A 13,269-nucleotide genomic window follows, 5' to 3' on the forward strand; every position below is an offset into this window, starting at 1 on the left:
TAGCATTGATGCACATTGATCAAAAGTAACATTACAAATATTTGAGATTTTAATTTAATATAATTGCTGTTCTTTTTGTTCATCAATGTTTTCCACAAAAAAAAATGCAAGCAGTAAATACTGTTTTCAACACTGATAATAATAACTGTTATTAATAACTTAGTGCCAGCAATAATTTATAAGTCAGACAAATAAAAAAATTCAAATAAATAAATACATAATAAGAAATGGAAGAAGAAGAATTATTAATAGTCTTATCATTATTAATTTGTTTCTTTTTTGTGGAAACTAATACACTTTTTTTTTTAAATATAAATACTTATTTTATGAATACTTTTACTCACCATAGATGCAAAATAATCTTTTATTATTATTATCATCATCTTTTTTAGTTTGATATTTTCTTTCGAAACAATTGTGGCGTATTTATCAAAGCAGTGAACAGACAGGCATCCCAATGAATGAACGAGTCGGTGTTTTTCTCCACAGTGCATTATTGGATTATTGAACTTTCTCTGTTTATTTGTGGTTAATGGACTGAAACCTGCTGATTGGCTGTTTAAGTCCACTGAGAGGCCAATCAGGTGAGAGGTGAGAGCAGCACGGCTGATGACCTGCGAGTGAGACATGCCTGACCATGAACCCTATACATTTATGAGACTTTGTTTATCATGCTCCATTAGTTTCCTCCTCCCTCCACATGACCGCCGCATGCTACAGGAGACACACACCTCCAGAATGGAGATTGTAGCATTAGTTCAGCACCAACAAAGAAAGTAGGTTACTGTTGCACCATTTTCTGCAAGACAGCCAATTATTTTCCCATTACATGCACAACACACTCTGTAATTTCCAGCGTGTGTTCAAACCATCGAATCACATATAATCATCTCCACTACCTCCGTGTCCCTCTCAGGTTGGGCAGAGGAGATCAGAATTCACCTGCCATGTGATGTTTGGTGGCCAGTGCTAATGATGGCTGTTCCACGGAGAGCCGCACCGTATAATTAGCTTTTCCATCAGCTTTTCTGCCGCGTCCAGCGACCTTGCGGGTGAACCATTGTTTACTGACAACTCTAGGTGGTCCTGTCTAGCTCTTTCACCGTCGTTCCTCTGTGAATTGGGTGTCATGTGCAGAGCTGGAGATTGGAGGTGAAAGCCATGTCGTTTAACGCGCATTTCTATTGCAATCCCCATATATACACACACATACGTCTTCTAAATAAAACCTGTGTTATATGGAGCACATGCAGTTACATTATTCAAATATATATATTTTTTAATTCTAATCAGAGAACAGCTGTCAGTTTGGCATTGCTAATTAGCAGAGGACAGTTTTAGCACTGGTTTTCATAATACATAATCTATGTTTGTAGCTTAATAAAAAACTATTTTGTGTTTATTTTAATGCACACAAAATCCAGCCATTAATTACATTTTAATAATGATATTTCTTTCTAAATATTGTTACATTTATACTTTTACTGTTTTACATTGTTTTGCATTGTTTATTACTTAAATTGTCCGATAAATACATTTGCTAGTATTCAAAATGACTTTATATTATGAAATGTTTTGCATGTCATATATAATTCACACAGTAAAATATTATGGGTTTTTAAATAGCTTTTTAGTGATGAAAAGTTCATTTAGCTGTTTTTTTTCTTTGTTAATCAATTCCGTTTTAACCGTAAACAACTGTTTTATAAAAAAAAAATTTATAATGGTTATGTCTTACTAATAAAATCTCATTTTTGTGTTTAAAAGCACAACAGTTTTTGTTTGTTTTTTAGAATTTGTAAAACTAAAAAATCGATTTTGTGAATCTGTGTATTGTAATCTGTAGTATATATATATATATATATATATATATATACACACACACATACACAATATGTGCATTTATATAAAAAAATATATATATATATACGCACATAAAAAATGCATTTATATTTGTGTATTTATGCATTTAGTTAATAGCTTAAATTGTCAGATAAATCCCAAGAAATTAGCAAATTTCAGAATGGCTTCATATTATGAAATGTGTTGCATGTCAACTATAATTCAGACTGTAATATACTGTGGGCTTTGAATAGCTTTTTGGCAATTAAAATTCCATTTAACACAACATTTTTTTAAATTTATGTATTATTTAGCCTATTGATTCATTCTGAACCATAAACAACCAGGCCTCAGTGTTGGAGCATCAGTAAATCAGCTGCTTTCTTTGTCATTTCAGTGTAATTTTAGACGGCCCTGAGATTCATTGTGTTTGGTTTTCTAAAGCTGAAGTGGTCGCTGTGGCTCAAGGCTCTCATTATTGTTCTGTGTATGTGTGTGTGTGTGTGTGTGTGTGCGCGCGCTGCGTTAATGTAGTTGTTCATTTCGGTGATGTGTTTACAATGCTGTTCCATTCGCTTTAGCGCTGCAGATCAAATTGATTTCTGAAATAGTGCATTGTTTCTAATAATTTGATTCGCTTCTCCCTGCAGTCGGATATTCACAGTTGTCCTGCGATTTTATGAGTGATTCAGATAGTTAACAGATATAAATTATATTATGTCCATAAACTGTAGAACATGTCTTTGTTTGGTAAAAATGCTTTAAATTGTTTAAATTGATGCTAGCTGTCTTTACGGTCTATATCAGAAACGCTAGGATGAAAATTGAGGTCATTTTCTGTATTCACAGAACGTCTCCACATGCCTTTGTTCCCAAACCTTGACTACATGATGTACTTTGACTAAATTCTCGCTTTGCCAGATCAAACAAACGGCTTGTATAGGCTGTAAAATCAACCAAGAGACACATTCACTCAGTATGAGCCGTTATTCATGAAAAATCACAGATTTGGACCATTAGGCTGTGGAAATAAACAGTCGACGGTGCTGAGGAAGTGGCATGAATTAGCCGATGGTGAATCACAATAACACATTGCATAAGGAGTTGTGTAACGTGTTGTCAATACAGTGTGTCAAAACGAGGAATATTTTTGAATTGTAACAGCTGAAATATGTTGTAGCTGTCACGGATTGCGAAACAGAAAGCTGCTGTTGCATGAAGAGACAAGATGGCGTTCTGAAGCCGTTGATCTTACGCTGGCTCTCTGTTGGAGATGCTTTGCGAGGTCCGCTCGTCAGAATCGCTTTATAGATCCTATAGGACTTCTGCCTCGGTATCTGTCTGTTTACATCTGCTGCTTGATTGTGCGTGAATATTCCCATGATTCTGGTAAACATGTCGACGAGATCTGCAGGAATATTCATGTGATTTTACTAGCAAATCTCTATATACTGTACATATGATTTGCACTTGATCTGTATAAACGTTTTACACTTTATTTATTTAATTTCAGTGTCTGCTTTTTTTATTAATGCAATGTTTCCCCCCTGCTTGATTTCAAACAAGCTTTTCTTTTGTTTTTCGTTAATGAAGATCAGAGAGCACAGATATTTTTTTTTAAGGAATTGAATGCATTGATGAATTGAAAGTGTTTTGAACCGTGTCTGCTGAGGTTTGTCTTTCTCTTTGAAGCTTTCTGTTGGTTTTTGGCCTGTTTTGCTGATATTATGATTTTATGGTCTTAAACTCTCAGTGCCAGTGTTTGCAGTGAATAGAAACTGCATTTATTTGGAACGAAATACCAAACGGCTGTATTTAAAATCATGTTTTAAACATCACATTTGTTTTCCTTTCTTATAATTCACAAAGAGCACAAAAGCATTTCTGTTGGAAAATCACGCATCCAGGTTGTTGAATAGAAAATGTAATATATTTATAAATTACAAAGAATGATCCAGTTAGGTTTTTCACACACATTAATCATCATTTCTGCTAGCTCTGTTGTTCTCCTTGTCCTAAAATACAGACAATACGGTTTTCCAATCTAGTATTGGTAAAAAAAAAGCCACCGTATCCCGAGGAATATGATAATAAATAAATGGTTTGGGCAGGAAATGTATTTTTAATTTTTGCCAGTATTGTGCACGCTGATTCTTGCCCATATAGCTCAGTCAGTTCCTATTTTTATTCTTTCTAAAACTGTGAAATATGGCATTGTGTGTTTGCATCTTCTAATCTGAATCATTTCTGCTTGATGTCTAATGTGAATTGTTTATTTTGCTTCTAATGTGTCGGTAAAGTGTTGCATTTTTATTCGATGCCGATCTGATTTGATCTATGCCACTGTGGTGATATTTGCCTCTGTCTGCTTTTGTTGATGCATCTTTTCCAAAAAAAGCTAATTCTAAACACGTGTTTGGCATTGTCTGTTTCTTCTTTGTTCTACAGAGATGTTGAAGGAGTTGAACCAGCAGCGCAGAGAGAAAGAGTTTACAGACCTGAAAATTATAGTTGAAGGCAAAGAGTTTGAAGTCCACCAAAATGTTCTAGCTTCCTGCAGCTTGTATTTCAAGGACCTGGTGAAAAGGTTTGCCTTCCTCCCTTCCCACCAGCCGTTGATCCAATCTGTTCTTTTTGTAGGACGCATATTTGTCATTTTTTTTCCCTCCCTCTGTTTCTCTCTTGCAGGTTTGTAGGAAGACTTTGGTTTCTATCACAGGGCCAGCAGCCATTCACCGTTTCACTCAAATGAATGTATCTAAAATTGGGAAAAAGGTCAACCCTTTTCTTTCTACCTTTTCTTCCCCCCATTTTAGAACACATTAACATTAATTTCCATTTTTGTAAGCAGAGAATGTGTTCCATGATTGAGGGATCTTAAAAAAGAAATCACAATAGACATTCAAATCATCCCCCCCTAAAATACTATCAGTGCATTTTGGAAAGTGTGCTCCAAAAGCAATGTGCTATCTGTCACTATTTTGACTATGGGATGAGCTTTGTCAGCCATTTTATCAGCAAGCGTATGGTCTTCATAGGGCATAAAAGTTCCCCATTCATATGTTAAACATTCACGGTGGGTGCATTGAATGGTAGGAGCTGCATTCAGAGTCGCAAACAATGAGATGAGCTGAGCAACTTTCTCCCAAATTTACTGTATTTACTCTCTACGAGCTGGCACAGTTTTCCAAATTACACTCTTCTACATCCATTGCCAGATCACTTTTTGAGATTTTTATTATTAAAATATTTTGCGAGTGCTGCTAGATTTATTATGTGTGTGTGTGTGTGTGTGTGTGTGTGTGTGTGTGTGTGTGTGTGTGTGTGTGTGTGTGTGTGTTCGTGTTTGTGTGTGTGTGTGTGCGTGTGTGCACATTTTCAGCACATCCGTGCTCCCATTTAAATTGTTTACTGTGTGTTTTGGATCTCATTTTCATTGTTGGTGACACGATAAACAACAAGGTACTTTTTTAAGAGCCCATGAAATTGTGACTTTTTGACATATTTCAAAATAATTTTAAAATTAATAATTATTGGAGGGTTCGTTGTTTTATTAAAATGGTAAACCATAGCTTTTATAAAAAATATTTGAAGTGCAAGACATCTTATTCATCAATAGTTGAATGTTCATATATATATATATATATATGTAGCGAGAGAGAGAGAAATTATTAGAACAAATGTCAATCCACATTCTTTTCCAGTAAAGCATGAATGCATGATATATTTTTTTCTAAAGCTTTTTTGAAACAACATGGATTACAAAAAGGGTTAATTTATGATGATAATAATAATAAATGTTTCTTATGCAGAAAATCATCATATTAGAATGATTTCTGAAGGATAATGTGACACTGAAATTTGTATGCTGACAATTCAGCTTTCCATCACAGAAATAAATTCTACAAATCTTAATATAAATACAAGTTATACAGTTATTTAAAATTTTAATAATATTTCCCCCTTTTTGTATTTTATTGCTTTTATTGTATTTTTCATAGACTTCTAAAAAAAAAAACTTACCAACCTCAGACATTTGAATGGACTGTTTGTTTTATTGCTTAAATGTGATACTGTACTATAAATAAATACATTAAACTTGAGCAACTGAATTTATGCAATAATACTCAAACAGACCTAATTTATAAAGCCTAACCCTAACCCTAACAGTATCATTTTTCTGTATTTATTTTACTGCGGAAAAGATGTATTTGGACAAAATTTATCCAATCTCATTTGATTAGCTTTCTCGGTCCTTAGATAAAACAGTGTAGAATAAATACAACAGTTATCCAAAATATAGCTTAGCTTAGCACAATTACCTCCAAAATATAGTTACTACAAAAACAGAACTTTTGTGCACTTTGCACTGCTGTCACAATATTGAGAGATGTAGTTAGTAGCTTGGCTGTTTTTAAGTGTGTTAGTCCCTGATACTCACTATACATTAGATAGTCCGAGCTGTGAGTGACTGTCCTCAGATGCCCTTTGTTCTTCTTGGCACAGTTGCTAGTTTTTCACATTCACAATTCATAAGGTCAATCCGCTGGGCAGGACTCGTCGTCCCTGCACTTTCTGTCTGATTCTATTCCACTGAATGCTGAAACTCTCGCGCAGGTACTCTGGATAGATGCCAGTCGCCTTACAGAAAAATCTGAGCAGCCCACTCATCAGAACGCTTATAGGGACTCTACATGACAGAAACTCGCTGCTTAGGGAAAGATACAATTGTCATCGTAAACATTGGACCTGTGCGGACTCACGCACACAAGATCTGGTTTCCACTGACCTTGTGTTTGACAGAGGACATTTGCGTGATTGTTTGGTGATATCAGACTGAAGGAGACATGTTTTGGCAGGCGATGTGCACAGATTAGTCTCTCCGGCTCTGAAACTCATAGAGGATTTCATTGTTTCACAAAATCACATGCTGCTTTTTGTTGTAGCTCAGCTTAGGGGACCTGCACTGAAAATGTCACTGTTTCTGTAACTTACATACATGAATAGTCAGTGTTTATCAGTGTTTTTGCCATTTCACAAATGCATTTCATCCAAACCATGCTAATTGCAAGAACAATTTCTCTGAAGCATGCTTGGGTTAAGTGCATTGCTTAAGGGCAAAGTAGTAAAAGAGAAGATTTGTGATCTCAGTATGTCTCCAGGATCTGGGTCACCCTCACCTGAGCATGATCCCGTCGAGTTTAAAGCCCAGTTCCTTAAGGTCAACATGAAACCGCATTCACAACCCAATTTAAATGCATAATATGGCATATTTCCAAAGGAAAAAAGGGATTTGTTTGGATTGGCAAAAGATGTTTCTTAATGACGTGTTGAAAGAGAAGGGTTTAAAAAAAAATATATATACAGTTTTAAATACTATTTTATAGTAGCTTTGAGGTTTTTATTGCATGCATTGAATCAAGAGATTAATCTGTGAAAGTTAGATTTTCATTAAATATAATAATTACAGGTCAAAGTTCAAGGTTAAAATAATCGCAGGCCAAAGTTCATCAGACATTGTCAATATAAAACGTTTTTGAACATGCTTGCGTTTTCATTCTCCCATGTTAGCATGCATATGAATAGAAATGAAAGGACACAAAGTCTAGTGCTAGCAAAATGTTAGATATGTTTATGCAATGTATGTAGGTTAAAGAGTTAAAATAAATTGAAATTCAGATGCATTTAAACTGTAATTTTTAAATAGGAAAGCAAAAGTTATCAAGGATAGATAGATAGATAGATAGATAGATAGATAGATAGATAGATAGATAGATAGATAGATAGATAGATAGATAGATAGATAGATAGATAGATAGATAGATAGATATTATATTTTGTTACCAAAATAACATTAAATTGAATTAAATTTTATTAAATTAAATTAAATTAAATTAAAATAAAATAAAATATAACAATAATATTCAATTAAATTTAATTAATTTATATGGAATGAAATTTAATTAAAAATAATGTGGAACTTTAATTTATAAACATATTTTATAATATAAAAAGACTCTTATTTTGAAATTTCTGCGCTTTACTATTTTCAGCTGCTCATTGAAACAGGCGATGGAGATAAGAGACACACTCTAAATAGCATTTATTCTAGTTTCAGTTGATGTTACATTAGCATGATTTTGGTTGGAAGAATTGTAAATTATAATTGTAAATTATATTTACACAATTTAATATAAGCATTGATTGTATCGCATGAGTTCACCATGCCGTTATTTACATTTTTTGAACAATGTTTCCTTTTCCTGGCCTCACTTTCCTGGCCTGAGCCACATGCTATTTTTACGCTCACGCATTAAGCTCATCTGAGGGGTGCAGGAGAATACATGCCACCTGAAGGATATAATGCACCTCCTAAATGTGCACACACGCTTCCCCTCGGCCACGGGGAAAAAAGCCATTACCCTCCCCTTTAGCGTCAGCCGCGTGGAGCGCAGAGACGGATTGCTCTCAGTAATTCCATTTTCCCCTCCGGATTTTCAATAAGTATGCTCTGTGCCACTTTAATTTATGGGTAGTGCAACTGCAGCAAGCGTATGTGCGTAATGTGAAACTTGGCTAGCTTAAAGTAGCTTTGACACCGCGCTCTGATTTATTTATTTATATAAGACCACGCGTTTGTTTTACAGTAGATGTGGCATTACAAGTGCGGGGAAGTAGCAAGGTTTAATTCGGAAAACAGTGGGAGATCATTAATCCTGGGGGATGTGACAGTCGAATTCTATGAAGGCACAATTACCTCCTGCACTAGAGGAAAGTCACTTTCTGGCTGTTTTCGCGCGGAGGGTTGAAGTTTATATACAGTAATGAAGTTCCACAGTGTGCTCCTTCATTCATATTTCATGCTGTAATGGTTCGGTGGCACTATTTTCTCTCCAAACCTTTAAAAAAAAGGCTTATTTTTTTATTTATTCCCTTTTCCCATCATGCTTTTCGGTCATATCTGTAGATTTTTCGAGAATCGGTATTACGCCGAAATAGGAGAGAGTGGGGTAAGCAGTGTCCTGTTTTACTTGAGTTGTCCTGTAGGCAAGCAGAAATGGGATGAAATGAGGTATAACTAATACTCCTAATTATATTGTGGGAAGTTAGCTGTCAGCTGAAATGATCTGTAACATACAGCCAGAGAAATCTGAATCAGATTTCCTCACAATCAAATCCCAAATCTTGAAGTCTTATTTTGCTGCAAACTTATGCATGTCTTAAGACTATGTATATAATTGTAAGACATATTATAAAATTATATGTATTTTTAATATAGTTCAAATAGTTATTGTAATTTAATATAATTTTAATATATATATTTGTAATATATATAATAAATATGCAGGTCTTAAAATACAGTATACAGTTTTAATATAAAACTGTAAAATATGTAATAAAATGGTGTATGATATTTTAATAATATGCAGTATGTAGATATATATTGTATTTATGTATACTGCATATTTAATATTTTTTATTGTTTAATATGTTTGTTTATTTATGAATTATTGGAAGAACGGAATACATTTTCTTTTACGTAAAATTTATTTTACCTTATATAGAAAATTTCTTTTGAGATGCAAAAAAGTGTTTTTTTATTAAGTGAATGTACCCCAGTCCTCTATACCTCAGATGCCAACATAACGCTGTAGCCATTTCTGTCTGGAAACATACATGAACGAGGATAATTATGGTCAATCAAGCATGCTTTTTTATTTTCATGTTTAACCATGCCTTACTGGCAATGGACAGAGAAAATGAGCTCCAGATATTTTTTATTTATTTTCCCCATCTGTGTTGGTGTGCATGTGTGTGTGTGTTTGAATGTGTTAAGAGTCGACAGTGGCCAGCAGTTTTTTTGGATGTGCCCAGCTAATTTATAATCTCCGTTTGCACACACATGCACCATGTGGCCATCTCCCATCATCCTCATGTTGGCTGCTAATGCTGAAAAAATGGCACTTTAAGTGAGAAAAATAATAGATGCTCATTTTTGTAAACACTTTTTCTGCTCTATCTCTCACAGACATGCTGTCTCTCTCTCTTTCTCTGCCTGTCTCTCGCTCTCTCCATTTAGCTGAAAAACAACGCTTGCAATCAGCAGCTCCATAAATATGCACCTCTCTCCAAAGCCAGAGTGATTTCCATAATAAAAGTGCTCAGACAAAGCAAATCGCTACTCCAGCCGATTCGGATTGCACTAATTGACCTGGTTGATGAACATGCTTTTGTTTTATTTCTTCCTCTGTCTTTTTCCGTTCTTATTGTCGTCGCCCCCCCCCCCCCCCCCGGCCCCCCTTTCTCTTCTTTATCACCTCCATAACTTAACCCAGGACTACATCCCATTCTATTATCTTAAAACCCACCGCCAAGGCAATTAGAGAGGACAAAAATAACAAACTCTGGCTTTTTTTTGCTTTTCAGGAGGGAGTGGCGTTTCTTAATCTTTTCAGCTGTAGTTCCAGGGGCGTAATTGCACATTGTCCTCTTGAGTTGTCCTTCTCCCCCCTCAAGTACTCAATCAGTGGAGACTAATGACACCCTACACACTCCTATGTTCATGCACAGGGCCACAGGGGACTTTGTTTAGGTTTGGTGGGGGGTCACGCTCAAAGATCCAGTCATGGTCCTGAAGAATGGCTGCTGGCTTCCTGTGGCAGAGCTAACGTCCCCTTGCTTCACTTTTTCTTCTCTCTCTCTGACTCTGTCTTCTTCACTCCAACCATCCTCCACATGTCTTCACCGTGTCCTCAGCTCCTCCCGTTTCCTTTAGTCGACTTCAACAGGTCACGTGTGGCGTCGTAGTCAATGTTGCCAAAAAGTATTGTGTTAAAATGCAGCCTATAGTGAAAGACGATGGGATCCTCTCAGACGCGCATTCGAGTAGTTTGTCGTTCACACCCCCATTTCTCAGTGTTGTTTTCTTTCTGTGGGGAAACACAAAAGATCATCTTCGGCAGGAACTCTGAGCTTGTTTTCAGCAAGGGGTGTTGTTTTGGTCGCAGGGAAAGTGGATGATTTAAACTGCCAAGCTCTGTGAAACTGCTCCATTTGACTGCACTATATTCCAATTCTTCCGAAGACACACAGTCGTTTTTTTTGAGAGAAACATACCGAAATCTTTTTGTTTACAGATTGTATTTTGCATTGGGATTTGAACTGAATAAGTGCAAATGAGTTTTGAGAGCTCTGGCGGCTAAACAAAAGCCATAATGTATGGCTTCACAAGGCTCGGAATATAGTGCAGTGAGTCGTATGGACTACCTTTCTGCTTTTTAGACCTTTTTGGAGCTTGAGGGTAGAAATCATTAAGCGTTTTCTTTGCATGGAAAACATCCTTTTATGTTTAATAAAAAAGAAAACAATTACTGGTTGGAACAACGTAAATGATTAATTTTTACAAGTTTTTGGGTTTTGCCTCTAACATTTTTTTGCAAGATTTCTAAACACTTTATACATACTCTGTATATTTATGTATATTTATGTATATTTTATATGTATATGTGTCTTTTATTTTGTTGTTGTAGTTGACAGTTTCGTACTAAAGCTGTTTTTGAAATCATATTTAATGAATTTAATTAAAAAAATTGCTTATATTATTGATATTATATTATATGGTATTATATTATTTGTTAAACAACAAACTAGTCCGCTATAATGCAAGACATTTCTAAAGGCTTTATATATTTATATGCTCTCTGTATTTGTATTGTTGTTTATTTATTACAGACAGTGAGTGTAGCACTAAAAGGCTTGAAGCTGTTTTTGTGATCATATTTTACCGTCTTAAAACGAATGATTATAATAATAATAATAATAATAATTGTCTCAACTTGACATATTATATTATTATGAAACAACAAAGTAGCTAGTCAGTATAGCTATATAAAGTAAATAGTCGGAGTATTATTGCTTTCTGAAGGCATGGTTCTGTTGGATTTTAGCTATACTGAAGTTGTGTTTGATTTTTAAATCTTTAAATCTATTTTTGTTTTGATATGAGGCAATATCCAGAAGCTTTGAAGACATGGATGTGGGTTTGCAGAAGTAAATAGTCTACTAAAAATGTTTAAATTAAGTCATTAGTACTTGGTATTAGCAGTTTTATTCAGATGCTGTGTCTTAATATGCACCTCATTCAACTGCAGACTAAAATGCCAATTTATCTGTTCAAGAACCATGTAAGAAGGTGAAAATGTGATGAAATATTTTGCTTTCGAACACACCGGCATTCCCGTCTGAGTGTTTTGAATGCTGTAGCATTAAGACACTTGATGTTTTTCAGCATTGCATCACTTTACAGACATTTTTCACTCAGTGGGATCCGTGGGAACGTGATTTCAGAGTTGCATGAAACTTAGACAGCTCTCTATTGTGTCTACAAAAAGCCAATTTGTAGAGCAAGGTCGAATACCCAGTGATTTAATCAATAAATTTGCTGGAAAATATTAGGTCCGAAATGACCGTTTGGGCAGGTGGATTATCACACAGGCCGAGACAAATATCTAGAATCACCTCATTTTCACCTTAATGGCCTTTTCATGTATATCGGCTTTCCGTCTGGTAGCTTGGCACTTATCTGGTGACTGTACACATCAGTGCTATCTTCAGCCCACACTAAAACACAATCAACGGCCGCTTGGCTATTCATTTGACTCCTCCTGCCCTTGACCTTCAGGGGATTATCGTTCCTCTAGGATCATAAAAGCACAGACGCTGCTCGTTATTCACATTTGCCATCCACCCCTGGGAATGATCATATTTGAAGTGATCGAGAAGACTGCATGTGAAAGACATGAGCGGGCAGGTAACTGTGAGAGTCCGTGGATGTGCTCGGAATGCTGTAGGAATCTTATTAACGAAATGAAACGCTTCCGTCTGTGCGATCGCTCCGTGTGGACAGGCAGATTGCGGTGTCAGTCCCCCTCTCCTTCCATGTCTTTCTCCCCCCGTCATCCTCTCTGTGTGTTTGTGTGCCACCTGCGCCCGTCCTCAAAGCATGCCATGCTCATGTTTCAAAAAATTGTTTCACTTCTTTCTTTCATTCAGATTGAGTTTAATTTCAGATGCAAGAATCAAACTGTAAAGAGTCTGTGCTTTATGCTTTTCCTGTCGGGTCCTTCTACAAAACGGATGCCTTTTGTGTTTAAAAAAATATATAATAGAAAAAAGAGAAATGATGCATAACTAGTGCCAAATTTTACTGTTAATAAGAGACTTTCATGTTGAAACTCATTCACAAAAATCTAGCTTTTTTTTTTTAAACAGTGTATTACTACACTGCACAATATATTTTTTAAATGTTGTAAATAAAACAAATATTAAGTTTTTTTTTTTTTCAAGAAAACACTATTTCCGTTTTTCTTCTTCAAAGTCATGTGCCAGTTCTTTGTATTTCTTTGTGAAATTTGGTAGAAATTAAAA

General features: G+C 35.4%; 1 protein-coding gene and 1 long non-coding RNA gene across 3 annotated transcripts in view; one reads left to right on the plus strand and one right to left on the minus strand.

The window, feature by feature from the left end:
• Window positions 1-13,269, plus strand: part of LOC132106483 (kelch-like protein 29) — a 251,261-nt gene that overhangs the window by 170,978 nt on the left and 67,014 nt on the right. For both annotated transcript variants that reach the window (XM_059512191.1, XM_059512193.1), the window contains one exon: window positions 4,291-4,429. In XM_059512191.1, coding sequence (XP_059368174.1) covers window positions 4,291-4,429 — 139 coding nt within the window. The remainder of the gene's footprint in view (window positions 1-4,290; window positions 4,430-13,269) is intronic.
• LOC132106485 (uncharacterized) lies at window positions 107-6,538 on the minus strand. The gene is made up of 3 exons (XR_009424147.1): window positions 6,284-6,538; window positions 900-1,139; window positions 107-731 (listed from the first exon to the last, which is right to left on the minus strand). It is a non-coding gene; the product is annotated as an uncharacterized LOC132106485 (long non-coding RNA).

Source organism: Carassius carassius, chromosome 27 (assembly GCF_963082965.1).
Source record: "Carassius carassius chromosome 27, fCarCar2.1, whole genome shotgun sequence".
Classification (NCBI taxonomy): Eukaryota; Metazoa; Chordata; class Actinopteri; order Cypriniformes; family Cyprinidae; genus Carassius; species Carassius carassius.